This window comes from Lampetra fluviatilis, chromosome 13, assembly GCF_964198595.1.
Source record: "Lampetra fluviatilis chromosome 13, kcLamFluv1.1, whole genome shotgun sequence".
In the NCBI taxonomy this organism is placed as follows: Eukaryota; Metazoa; Chordata; class Hyperoartia; order Petromyzontiformes; family Petromyzontidae; genus Lampetra; species Lampetra fluviatilis.
In genome coordinates this window covers 1,563,227-1,576,950 of record NC_136287.1, presented here as the reverse complement: position 1 = coordinate 1,576,950, position 13,724 = coordinate 1,563,227, and the positions used below count along the sequence as shown (strand labels likewise).

Genomic DNA, 13,724 nt, shown 5'->3' with positions numbered 1-13,724 from the left:
ATGAGCTACTTTGTTGAGCTATCATTTGTGACCTGGTCGCTACTGAAAAAGAGCTACACAGCTTACAGTGGGGGCCCTACCCGGTGAGATAAAGTTATTAGAGACACGTGTCCCGGGGTTCTGGTCTACAGCCCTTAAACGAAAGGCAGACAATTCAACAAAAAAATAGAGGACATTTTTTTTTCGTGGGGGGAGAAATAAATAAGTTCTCTAAAATCGAATACTTTTGTCTCGAAATATGGCAACAGCCCCGAGCGAATGCCCCCCCCCCGCCAGGTATAGTTTCGCCCCCGGGGCCACTGCCACCACCCACAGATCAGCTTCCAGCGGCAGCCAGTTCCCACCGGCACGGAGCGTGGGGAGAACGTGGAGAGAGATAATTCGATTAGGGGACTTGTGTTTTTTGTTTTCAACAGACACGCAGCGGATTACTCACCCGGCCGCCCGAGCGATGGCTATCAGATGTAATCTCTCTCTCCTCTTCTCTCACCCCCCCCCCTTGCTTGCTCTCTCACAAACTCTCAAGCTGAGTGGCATCATGTGATGCACACGGCCAACCCCACTCGCTCGGCCAGTTTCCGTGCCAGGCAGCCTGGCAGCCAGCCAGGCAGACAAGCTGGCAGACGGCGAGGCAGGCAGGTAGCTACCCTCGAGTCACATCATTATAATAAAGCCAATCACCCAGACAAGTAAGCAGGCAAGCACCTAGCCAGTTGACAAGCCAGCCAGTTATCTAGGCAGATGTTCAGCCAGTGACCTAGCCAGAGAGGCAGGCAGGCAGCCAGACAGTCAACGAGCTCGTCATCCAAATATCTACATTGTCAGGTAGTCAACCAGTCACATGGCCAGCCACTTGACCAGGCAGCTAGCCAGTCAGTCGCCTTACCTACCCAGCCACTCAGCTACCAACCTACAGCCAACCAGGTAACGAGACAGCCAACCAACCATCCAGCCACCTAGCCAACCAGGTAACGAGACAGCCAACCAACCATCCAGCCACCTAGGCAACCAGGTAACCAGACAGCCAACCAACCATCCAGCCACCTAGCCAACCAGATAACCAGACAGCCAACCAACCATCCAGCCACCTAGCCAACCAGGTAACCAGACAGTCAACCAACCATCCAGCCACCTAGCCAACCAGGTAACCAGACAGCCAACCAACCACCGAGATAGCCACCAGCCCGAGCCACCCAGCCACTTGAGCAGCTGAGCCACCCACCCAGCAAGCGATCCGCCCTCCGTGGCCGTGACCCCACGCTCTCTTGACAATCTCTCTCTGAATCTCTCCGAATCTCTATCAACGGCTTCCGTGTCGTTGTCCCGCGTGACCTCCCGACGCCCGCAAGTGCTCGTCCGTCACTCCGCACCCTTGTTCACGACACGAGACGACAACGCCGTCGCGTCTCTCGCCCCCACCCCACCCTCTCTCTCAAACTATACGCGCGGACACACACAGACACCCGCACGCACACACGCGCACACACACCCGCGCACACACACCCGCGCGTGTGTATGTGCGATCTCTTTGTCCAGGGGGAAGGATGCGGGCGGAGGGATGGGGAATGATTCTTTAGGCCCAGCCTGATTGTGATGTCACCGCTCGCCCCAGGTCGGGTATCGTTGGGCGAGACGTCTTTGATGTTTACACCAAGCTGAGCCCAGTGCTCTGTTATGTCTCTCCGGGTGGAGGACGGGGGAGGGGCGGGGGAGGGGCGGGGGAGGTGGGGGGGATTCTCGTCGGTCGTGCGGCTCCGAATAACGGGGCCGGGTGGACAACCCGAACCCGCGTCGTCCGCGAGCCACGGTGATGTTTGCCGTCTGAAGCGGGGATGGGGGTGGGGGCGGGGGGGGAGCGGTGCCCCTCCAGGAAGCACCTCCAGCAGACGAGTCCTCGATCGGCCGATTAACCCGACCCTGGCGATCGCGCCCCGCGCGTGAGGACGGGACACCTCGTCCATGGTTTCGTGAAAATCCCTCGCGTAAAGTGCCCCCCCCCGCCCAGACTTTGTCTCCCCCGCGAGCCTCTTCGGCTAAACGAGCGAACGCCACTGTAACGACAAGACGGAACAATCGAGAGTCGATACAAGTGAGGTGACACCGGTTAGAGTTCTGGTCAAGGGTTAGGGGTCAGCGGCGTTCAGATCATGGACCCCATGTGGCCACGGTTGCTCAATGCAGATGCCTCCCCTTTTCGTCCCCAAAACGCCGACAGTTTCCATCCGTGCGGCGTGGAAACCCTCCGTGTCCCACGAGAGGCTGGGCCTCACCCCAAGTCTCCGCCGCTAATGAGCCGCTCGCAGCATTTGGCCTTTCGTGGGATTTTTTTTCGTCTCCTCGAGTGTTTTTTTGTACAAGTGTTTCTCGTAGTTTTTGTTCCTCTGCGTCTTTTGTCACGAACTCTCTCGCTCTTCACGAGCGACTCTCAAACGCCGAACTGTCTCGGCACCACCCCCCCCCCCCGCCGAGAGGAACGGCCTCTCGCTCCCGTGCTCCTCCTCCACCGCTACTGCCGCCACCACTCCATTAATGCCCCCCCGCCCCCACCAACAGAACTCACGCTCCACACTCAGGAACCCCCTGACCCCGCGACCCCCGCCGCTCTCCACGGGTCTCCACGGCGACGACGGTTTTCACCGTGAAGGGCATTTTGTCTCGGTGGAAGGCGGCGATACAAAAAAAGAAACCACGGCGCTCGGACCATGCGCACGCACGCACAGAAGCGCACTCGCTTCACGCGGCGTCCCGGCCCCTGCGGCCGCCCGTCACTCCACGACGCTCGCGAGGGCTTCGTCAGGAACCCCGACGACGAGGGCCCCACCCCCTCGCTCTGGGTCTGCCGCCGTAGAGTTCCCGCCGCCCACCCCCACCACCCCACCACCGCCACGCACGTGCGCAGGGGCGTTGGGCCGTCCGTCCGGCCGGGCGGGCGCATGGCGACGGCTCCAATCGCCGCGAGTGCCGGCGGCGTCGTCGTCGTCGTCGCCGCTCCGGGCCGCCGGGTGCCAGCGCCGGGCGAGGAGAGAGTTCTCTTGCGAGCGTGCCGGGCACGCTTCGTCCCGTTTCGCTATACGTCCCCCGCCGTCGTTCGCCAAGTCCTCACGGTCGAACAAATCCCACCCCGCGGGTTCACGGCGCTCGCGGTCGCGCAACCGAGTTCAGTTTGTTTCGTCTTGGAGTTTTGTGTTCTTCGCTCCGCCGCGCTCCACCGCTGCCCAGGGCGGCGGCGGGCGCTACGACGCGAGCAGCAGCAGCAGCGGCGGCACGGCGAGGGAGGCCATGACGGTGAGGAGCCCCCCGCGGTGGGGGGCCCGCGGGGCGTGCCCACGCCGCGCTGTCCCCGTCTGGTGCGCCGGAGACGCTCCCTCGGCCACGCCGTCTGCCGTGGGGGGGGGGGGGGGGGGGAGTGGAGGAAGAGTAAGGGAGGGGGGGGGGTTGAGAGGTTAATGAGTTAATGAATTGGTCTTCTCGGAAAGACAGACCTGTTCTTCACCTGAGGACGGCTGCTTTCGTTGTGGCCAAAACGTCGTGAGAATTGTATTTTATTATGTTTTATTTTTATTATTTTATTATTTCCCTTCTACGTGACTTTACCGAAAGAACCAAGAAGATGAATCCCTGCAGTCACGAAAGCTTTAAATCGAAAGTTAATGAGTTATTGACGAGTTAAGGAGCAGCGCGCTCACGAGGGAAGAGACGCTGCGCTCGCCTCCCATTTTACAGCCCTGAGCCAGTGGTGCTGGAAATTCAACATTCCTATGTCGGGGGACAGGGATGATGGGCCGAGTCAATCCGACCGGGATGTGGACATCACAGCCTTGCCAATGATCGCGAGCCGCTCGCTCTGCCGCTGAGTTACCTGGACGACCACCAGGGCAGTGCATTATGGGGCAGGGTCACAGTTAGGGTCAAGGTCCAGGGCAGGGCCCTGCACCGCAGATCCGAGCGCCCCCCGCCCCTACACCCCCCGCTCCCCCCTCCCGGGAAGACCCCGCTCCCAAAAACATTCTTTCAGCGGAGGGGCGGGGGAACATCGCGGTACCCCCCATGTGTCACCCCACGTGTCACCCCACATATCACCCCACATATCACCCCACGTGTCACCCCACGTGTCACCACGCAGGAACATCGCGGTACCCCACGTGTCTCCGCACGACGCCGTGGTGGAGAGCACTCGGAGCTAAAATACAAAACCCAGAAGATCCGCCGCCTTCGTCACGCACCTGTCCCGACCCCCTCCACACACGGGGGGGGGAGGGGGGGGAAACAAAACTTGGAAAACAATACCGCGTGTTTATTCCTTTTCACTCACGCGGCCTTCCCTCTGGGGAGCGCATCATCCCGGCAGCACCGGTTCAACACAGGCAATGCCCTGGGACCCGCTTCGAAGCTCAGCGTCTCATCGGCAGGCTCAGGATCCTTTGCGCCTACGCCGCCACTTTCAGGGCGGGAGACTGCGTTCCTGTCCCTCTCTATATAAATAAAAATAGTGTTGCCAACGTCCCATCGGTCACGCAGACCTCTGCAGCAATTTCGTTTCGTTAATCCACTTCTGGATGAGGGCCTTCCCACACAAACACGTGTGTATATACATATACTTTATATATACTCTATATATATATGTTGTTTGTGTATATATACTGTGTATATAAACTCAACTATTTTTATATTAGCAGGTAAGGCCCACTCCGCTATATAGCTCTTTTTCAGAAGTGACCTGGGCACAACTGAATGCTCAGCAAAGCGGCTTATCATATAGAAACTCATCGTAGCTAAGTACTCTAATCGCATGCTGATTATAAATGTGGAGGGCCCGGAGAAAAATCCACGCAACCACAGGGAGAGAGAGAAAGCGCAAACTCCAACTAAACAGCAGCAGGCGTCAGGGTCGAGATTGAACCCACGAACTCCTGCACACCAGGGGTCAAGGTAGTTCACATCTCACAACGATGGCTTCAACAATACACCCATAGACAACCCCTTGCTTGAGACAATCCACTGTTGTCATCGCATCGTTTCTACACCGTGATGATTGCAAAGTTAATTACAAATATATATTGTGTATGTAATGCGGGCGTAAGCGACCTTCCGGATGTGACGTCACGGGGGGTGGAGTCATGTGACGTGGGGGGAAGGTTCGGGGCCTTAAGCGGGTAAACCGGAAGGGGAAGGCAGTCGGGGTGTGAGCGGAAAAGAGTGAGGCCACGCGGGCGAGTGTGGAGAGGGGGGGCGCCGACGGCCATCGGGAGCCAACCCCGAAGAGGAGAGGAAGCTGCGGAGTGGTGTGCAGCTGCAGAGGAGACAGCCAGGAGGCGTGGGGGGAACTGGTGTCGGAAGTGCAACGGCATGTCGAAACAAGTGAGGAAGAAAGTTACTCCGGCGCCTGCATCGGCTTCTTCGTCCGACGACGACGAACTCCCTCCAACCACGGATCCTGTTGGGGTGGTGGAGGAGAGCCCGGCTGAGGCGACCACGGGAACAGGAGTGGAGGATGTTGGCGCGGTGGCGGGTCCGTCGACATCATCAGACGCGGATCAACGATGGCAAGCGATGGCGGTACAACTGGAGGCACTTAAGGACGTCCTGGCGCATCTATGCCATCTCGTCGCGCCAGGGACGATGGATGATGCAGTTGGTGCTCCGCGGGCCGCCACGTTGCCTGTCCTGCCGCCGCCATTGCCCACGCGGCAGGAGGCCGCCATTTTGCGCGCTCCGTGGCGCCAAACCGCCATCTTGGCCACGCCGCGGGCCGACGCCATTTTGAATTTGCCATCACAACCACCACCATTGGAAGACGGCGGGAAGAGGAGTCGGAGTCGCCACCTTACAACGGTTAAAGAATTTTCCGTCGGTGGGGACTGGAGCGCGTTCGCCTGCCGCTTCTTGGCGGCGGTACGCACGGCAAGATGGACCGATGCGGAGGCTTTGGAGGTGTTGCCGACTCTCCTGGACGACGAATCTGTCCGATTCTTCCGTTCCATAACGACCGATAAGAAGGCAACTTTATGTGGTGTTTTTCAAGAAATGGCCGATGCTTATGAGCCACCAGATGATGCGCATCGGCGATTCGCTCAACGACAACGAGCACCAGAGGAGTCGCCCGTGGCGTTCAGGGGTGCGGTGCTGGAGCTGGCCATGGCAGCTTATCCTGAGACGCCACAGGACCTGCTCGAGCCTCTCATATTAGGGAAAATGTTGGAGCTGTCTCGGGATCTAGGGATCCCCATGCCTGTGTGTGGGCATGAGAAGCTAACTTCCCGGACGGCTGCTAAGTGTCTCGATGCGCAATTCAACCTCCGTCGCTGGAAACAAGTGACGGCGTGGACGGGGGGGCCCGTCAAAGAAGAGGATGCGCTGGGGTGGAACCCTGCGCAGGCTGTCTATGTTCCGGATGACCGGGGCCCTCAACAACTGACGGCCGCCTCCGCTCCATGGACGGGACGCGGCGGGCCGAGACCGCGCGCGGCGCTACCAGAACGGGGCCGTCAGGAGGCGAGGCCTGCGCTTCGGCGCAACGAGGCCGAATGTTTCCGCTGCGGGCGTAGGGGCCACTACGCCAGAGACTGCTGGGCCCGCTTCCCGGCTCCGCCGCAGCAGGAGGCCTCGGCACCGGTCAAGTCGGCTAAAGATCCTCCGAAACAGACAGGCCGGCCGTGACATTGCGGGGGACGAGGGGCCCTGCTCGGAGGACGCCTGCCAGGTCTGCGGGACCTTCGAGCCCTGCAGCCCTTCCGACCCAGCTGCGGGCACGGTCACAGGACAAGCCCAAGACTAACTCTTTAGAGACACGGGACGGCAGTGGACTTCCAGCTGCGACAAGGGGATTACCCCCTGTCGTTCCTCGACTTTCATCGCGTTCCCGTTCTGCGAGTGGGCCGCCGACCGTCCGGGACGGGCCGGCGACCCGCACACGTTCCAAATCGCTTACGTTTCGTTGATTGTTGTTGTCTTGTTAATTTTTTTCTTACAGTTGTATTTATTGCATGCTTTTTGTACGTTCGTTGATGTTAATTGCGTTGTTGTTGTTGTTCTTGCTGTTACATTGTATGCTTAGTGTCCTTTAGGGGGGGAAGCTCGGTTCGCCGCATTACGATTTGCTATTGGTCAGCCGAGGTCGGCTGGGATTTTTCTACGGGGGAGGGTGGTGTAATGCGGGCGTAAGCGACCTTCCGGATGTGACGTCACGGGGGGTGGAGTCATGTGACGTGGGGGGAAGGTTCGGGGCCTTAAGCGGGTAAACCGGAAGGGGAAGGCAGTCGGGGTGTGAGCGGAAAAGAGTGAGGCCACGCGGGCGAGTGTGGAGAGGGGGGGCGCCGACGGCCATCGGGAGCCAACCCCGAAGAGGAGAGGAAGCTGCGGAGTGGTGTGCAGCTGCAGAGGAGACAGCCAGGAGGGCTGCGTGTTAGAGGCAGCGGTGTGGCTGCCAGGAGGAGCTGCGGAGAGAGAGAGAGAGAGCAAGAAGCTGTCAGAGCTGGAGTACAGCCAAGGGGGGCTGTGTGAGAGAAACAGCAGCAGAGCTGCTGTTGTGGATCGGGCCGACATTGGAGTCAGCACCGTGGAGAAGCTACAGAGTAAAGACAGCCGTGTGGGTGTACAGCACGAACCGAATAATAAAGGACACTGAGCCAGACATCGTGGTCCAGTCGTTTATTACATGTAGATAAAATGTTCGATTAGAAATATATAAAATATATATTCAGCTTCGTCCGCTGATTCACTCCGGTTCCTCGCTCACCAGCGGTCAGTCGCCCTTCTACCTCGACTGCCATGGTCACAGCTCCCCTGGATCTCACTCCTTGACTTCTCCACCTGACACTGTCTTGTCCACCACACTGTGATCAACCACCACCACCACTACACTGTGATCAACCACCACCACCACACTGTGATCAACCACCACCACCACCACACTGTGATCAACCACCACCACCACACTGTGATCAACCACCACACTGCAGGTCACAACAACACACTTACTCACCTATCCACTCACTCACCCCCTCACCAACCCACTCACCCAACCCCTCACCCACTTACCCACCCCCTCACCCACTCACCCACCCCCTCACCCACTCACCCACCCCCTCACCACACTGCAGGTCACCTCACTTCTCTCTTCACTTCCTCCCTCTCACTGCTCCACTTTACAATAACTCCTGCTCCCGTCATCTTCACCCCCCCCCCTCCCCTAAGGTGTCGCAGCAAAAACCTTGGCTCAACTCAAGAACACAAACGATACATCGCAACTTGTGATACTCGTGCTGCTTGTTGCTGGCATCTTAACGCATGGAGGAGGGGGGGGGGGTCTGAGCCCTGTGCTGACTCAGCAAACGGCGCTTGAAATAAATAAATAAATCGGTAAATAAAATAAACTTCCAACTTCCGTCGCTCCACAGCGGAACGCATCAATTAAGTTTCAACAAAATCAATTAACGCCCGCCCGCACGGGAAGCGCCACTCGGCGAAGCGGAAAATAACTCGGCGGCTGGGGAGCGGGGCACTGGGGAGGGGGGGGGCATGAAAATCTAAACGGCGACAAAATCCTCGCTCGGCCCGGGGAAAGAAAAAAAACTTCCCTTGCGTTGTCGAGAGCGGTGGCGATCGGCTCTCTGGGACCGCAGCGATAGTCACAGTCGGAGAGTCGCGGAGGCACAAACAGAAGCCGCGGGAACATTCTCATGGGGGCGCGGCGTCTCTCAGGGGTGCGTACGGGGCAGCTGGTCGGGCTAGAGGTGGTGGGGGGGGGGGCGACGGAGGTCGAGGGGGGGCCGCGGGGATATATGTAGAAAAAAAAAGTTGCAGTGGGGAAAATAAAAAATGAAACTAAATCGTTATAAACACCGCGATGGCGATGGCAGCGAAGCGCAGAGCACTGGGGCATCGCTAAAAAATTCATTGGTTTTCAGATTTTGACTTTTAAATTGAACGCCGAGGACGAGTTGTGGAAAATTGGAAGTGCGGCTTATCCAGCGAGCGATTTATCTCACGGGCCGCAGAGAGCGGACGCGGCTACGCGGCCGCGGGCGGGTTTGAGGTGGGGGGGCCAGGCTGTGAGAGTGGGCGAGTGGGAGAAAGAGTGGGCGAGCGGGCAAGAGAGTGAGAGAGGCAGGCGAGAGAGTGGGCGAGCGAGCGGGAAGGCAAACGAGTGGGCGTGAGAGTGGGCGAGCGGGTGAGAGAGCGGGCGAGCGAGCGGGCAAGTGGACGTGAGAGTGGGAGAGAGAGTGGGCGAGTGGACGTGAGAGTGGACGTGAGAGTGGGAGAGAGAGTGGAAGCGCGTGACCTCGCAAGCCAACAATAATGGGGGCAATTGGGCGCACGAGTGAGGGAACGTGAGGAAGCAGCTTTTCTTCTTGTTAAACCTTTTCGCGGCATTTTTTTTGCAAAACTTTTAACTGGTCCGCCGCTCTCACATCTACGAGAAAGAGCTTTGTAGCTCATGGGATTCCTATTGTATGAATAAATGTTAAGATTCTCGGTGTCGCGTCCCGGCGCGGATGTAACGTCTGTACCCGCGACGCGGCCGTCAGCACGCTCCACCGGGGGGGGGGGGGGGGGGGGAGAAGCCGGCGGTCAAACCCCGGAGTCGAACCCAGAATGTGAGCGCTGCCGAGTTTAAGCCTCGCTTCTCAGACCGGCGTGCAACGTGGCAGCACGCGGCCCCAGGTGCGCCGCTGTGTTTTAGGACCCCACAGGGAAGGACCTCATTCACCCCCCCCCCGTCCTTGCCCCGGCACAACACGACAGCAGAAGCAGCAGACAACCCTCCGTCAATCCTCTCTCTGTCGCGCAGCCGCAGTCGGGCAAACGGGCGCGAAGGCGCAGACACAGGGACACGTGCAGAGACACGCAGAGAGAGACGCAGAGATACAGACGCGGAGACACTCGCACAGACACCGAGACCCTCATGCGGTTGGGCAAATTCTTCTCGCGGATTTTGACAGCGCACCCCCCCCCCCGATTTCCTTGATCTCGATATAAGATCAGCACCAGCGAGGAATTGTGAATTCGCTCTCCGCAACAATCACCCACCCACCCCAGTGAGTTTCTGAGAAGCATTGCATTGGTGGGCGGGTGAAGTAGCAAGTGTATGAGTAGGGAGGTGAGTTGGTGGGTAGGTGAGTGAATTAGTGGGTAGGTGAGAGAATTAGTAGGTGGGCGAGTGAGAAGGTAGATGGGTGAGTTAGCAGGTAGATGAGTTCGTGGGTAGATGACACGTATGGTTGGGTGAATCAGTGGGTAGGCGAGTGAATCAGTGGGCGGTACAGCGAGTGGGCGAGTTAGCGGCTGGGGTGGGTGCGTCAGCGGGTGAGGAGTAGGTGAGCGGGCGGGTGAGCGGGCACTCACCCTGCTGATTGCGTGGCCGTGGCTTCCTCTGCGGGGGGCTGCTGGGGGTGGGGGTGGTGGTTCGGGTTGCTGATTGGCGCGCGGCGTGGGGCGGAGGAGGGTGGAGAAGCGGCGATGGCGCGGCAGGGTGGTGAAGGGGAACGCACACAGGGCGGGGATGAGGAGAGGGTCACACGGGGGAATGGCAACAGCATGGCGCGATTCTCAAATACGGAGGAGGAGGAGGAGGGGGTGGGGGGCATCACAGCAGCAATAGACTCCATAGAGTATATGACAAAGAGAGCCATCAACTCACACAGAGACCCACAGACTCACAAAGAGACCCATAGACTGACACAGAGACCGATAAACTCACACAGAGATCTGTAGATTCATACGGAGATCAATAGACTCACATAGAGACCAATAGACACACAGAGAGACCCATAGATTCACACAGAGACCAAAAGATTCACACTGGGACCAATAGACTCACACAGAGACCCATCAACTCACTTAAAGACCCAGACTCACACAGAGCTTCATCGGGGTTGGACTCACATTGTTGAAGGTTAAGCGCATGGGTTGGTTTCACCTGAAGCCTTTTAAATAGACCCCCTACATACCTACTATAATCACCCAGGAATGTCTGTCCTTAATGCTCGTTACGTCACTCCACATCGACCAGCCCCCCTCATTAATAATCATGAGCAGGTGACGTCCTCCAAATGGACACGCCCCCCCCCCCTCCATTAATAATAATTAGCGGGTGACGTCACTCCACATGGGGGGCCGAGGCGCCTCCTCTCCCCTCCTCGGCGTGAACTCACAACCCTCACTACAAAGGCAGAACCCTCACGTCACGCCATCTCCGTCACGCTATTGACACATTAAAGTAAAAAGGACGTCATGATGAACAAGGGATTATAACCTTAACATGAATTAAGTCTGTGTCACCGCGCCCGTACTAATTGCACACTAGTTGATGCAATGAATATCACGTCACAGTCTGCCTTTCGCTTGCAAGTTTCAGATTTACTGCAATACACCCGTCCTTGGATGGGCAAAAGGATCGTCAACAATAATAACAATAATCCCATTCAACCTTTTCTCTCTTAAATATCAATGAAGTAAACCAACTTTGGGGTCTCAATGAGGGGCCAATCACCTCCCACGCCCCCCACTGAGGATTTTCCGCTGATTGGAAGGGGAAGGGAGGGAGGGGGTGAGAGGAGAGGGGCGGGAGAGAGGGGGGGTAGTGGGAGGGAAGAGGAGGGAGGGGAGGGGTATTGGGGGGACTAACTTACTTGGGGCGCAGCAAACGGACACTTTGAGACGCAGGCACTTGTGGTTGTTGCTGCTGTTGTGGTTGTTGTTGCTTTTGTCTTTGGAATCTGCAGATGCGGCTGCAGTACACACACACACAAAGACAAAGACCCCCCACAATGTAGCCTTTAACAGACTGTTGGGGCAAGTGCCGTTAGCGAGCACCTATGAAGGCCGGCACGGCACACGAGGAAGTTGGATGACCAGCACCATGCCCGGCCGATGTTTAACACACCGCAACAGGTACTCATTTGACGCTGAGCCGACCTAGGGGAGGCATATGACCAGTTCAGACAATCACTGGTGTTGGCCATAAGCGGAAATCGAACTCGGATCACCGGGTCCGTAGCGTAGCGTGCAAACCGCTACACCACCGCTCCACACGCACACCAATTAACACAGAAACACGTATACACAAGGGGAGCGGTGCTGCAGTGGTTAGCCCGTTTCCCTATGAAACCACACATCTGAGTTTGAGTCCCGTGTGTGCGCACGTGTCAATGGAGGAAGTGTCCATGGTGTGTGCGTGTGGATGAGAGGTGGATGTGCGTGGGTAGAGAGAACAGCTGATGCATCTGCCAGTCATCTCAGTCAACCCATGACACCCGGGTCAGTCCCCTGACCTCCTACCAGGAGCGAGTCTTCCACACTTCACGTGGCGGCCTCAAGGTGCACCTAGCCTGGCACAATCGTCGTGGTAACGTCACCGCCACTTAGTGGCGAATGGCGGTTGTTGTTGTTGTTGTGTGTGTATATATATTGGTGTGTGTTTGTGTGTGTTTATTGGTGTGTGTGTGTGTTTAATGGTGTGTGTGTGTTAATTGGTGTGTGTGTTTATTGGTGTGTGTGTGTTTATTGGTGTGTGTGTGTGTTGGTGTGTGTGTGTGTTTATTGGTGTGTGTGTGTTTATTGGTGTGTGTGTGTGTTTAATGGTGTGTGTGTTTATTGGTGTGTGTGTTGGTGTGTGTGTGTGTTGGTGTGTGTGTTGGTGTGTGTGTTTATTGGTGTGTGTGTTTATTGGTGTGTGTGGTGCCGGAGGCAACGCTGTGGTGGGCAGTGCCTTGGGGGGGAGGGCCAATTTAAATTTGCCTTTCCCCTCATGGCGTTTGTAACCACCACAGCGGCCAAATGGGGACGGGTGCGAGGGGCTGGTAACACCTCCACCTTCAATTAATTACCACTAAACCACGACTGATTTTTTTTTTAATAAGCTTGTGCCGCAGGTACCGGGGGGAACCGGCGTCTATGACGTCGCCTGGCCAAACCCCATTTGGCGGAGCCAGGAGACTGAAACCTTACCATCGGGGCTCCTCCAGAAACAACAAAAAAACAATACGTGTGGCCACGTGGAATGTTCGAACACTCACTGCGGAGGAGAGGCTGCCACTCCTCTGTCGGGAGCTGGACCAGTACCGCTTGGATCTCTGTGGTATTCAGGAGGTCCGGAGGACCGGCTCTGGCTCCTGCGACCGTGAGGGGTGGACAGTCCTCTTCTCGGGGCAGGAGACTGCCAAACTACAGGGAGTGGCTCTTCTTCTTAACAAAAGAATGAAGGAGGCGTGGGAATGTGGCGGTGAGGTGTGGGACGCTGTAAGCCCCAGGATACTTTGGGCTCGCTTTCCCATCAAAGCAGAGAAGTGGTGGTCGTGGTTACATATGCCCCCACCGAAGACGAACAACTGTGGAGGGATACAGACAAGGCTGATAAGTCAGATGCCTTCTATAACCTCTTGTCACAGGTGCTAGCGAAAGTGGCCCCTCGGGATAGAGTCATCTTGTTGGGTGACTTCAATGCCCGAGTTGGTCATGATGCTGGCACCTGGTCTGGAGTGATTGGAAGGCATGGGGCAGATCAGCTCAATAACAACGGCAGGAGGCTGCTAGATTTTTATACAGCCCATTGGCTTGTAATTACCAACACGCTGTTCCGGCATCAGCGCATCTACACAACCTCATGGATGCATGCCGGGTCCAAGCAAGAACATCTTCTGGACTACATAGTGACAGAACAGTGAATGTGGACCCATGTCCTTGACACCAGGACCTACCGTGGAGCTGATCTGCCCACTGGCCAT

General features: G+C 57.2%; 1 protein-coding gene across 1 annotated transcript in view; it reads right to left on the bottom strand.

The window, feature by feature from the left end:
* Nucleotides 1-2,894: 2,894 nt before the first annotated feature.
* LOC144935296 (ephrin-A2-like) overlaps nt 2,895-13,724 on the bottom strand; it is a 37,655-nt gene continuing 26,825 nt past the window's right edge. Inside the window, exons 3-4 of the mRNA XM_078861860.1 lie at nt 11,631-11,729; nt 2,895-3,379 (exon numbers count right to left, since the gene is read on the bottom strand). Coding sequence (XP_078717986.1) covers nt 3,234-3,379; nt 11,631-11,729 — 245 coding nt within the window. The 3' untranslated portion in view covers nt 2,895-3,233. The remainder of the gene's footprint in view (nt 3,380-11,630; nt 11,730-13,724) is intronic.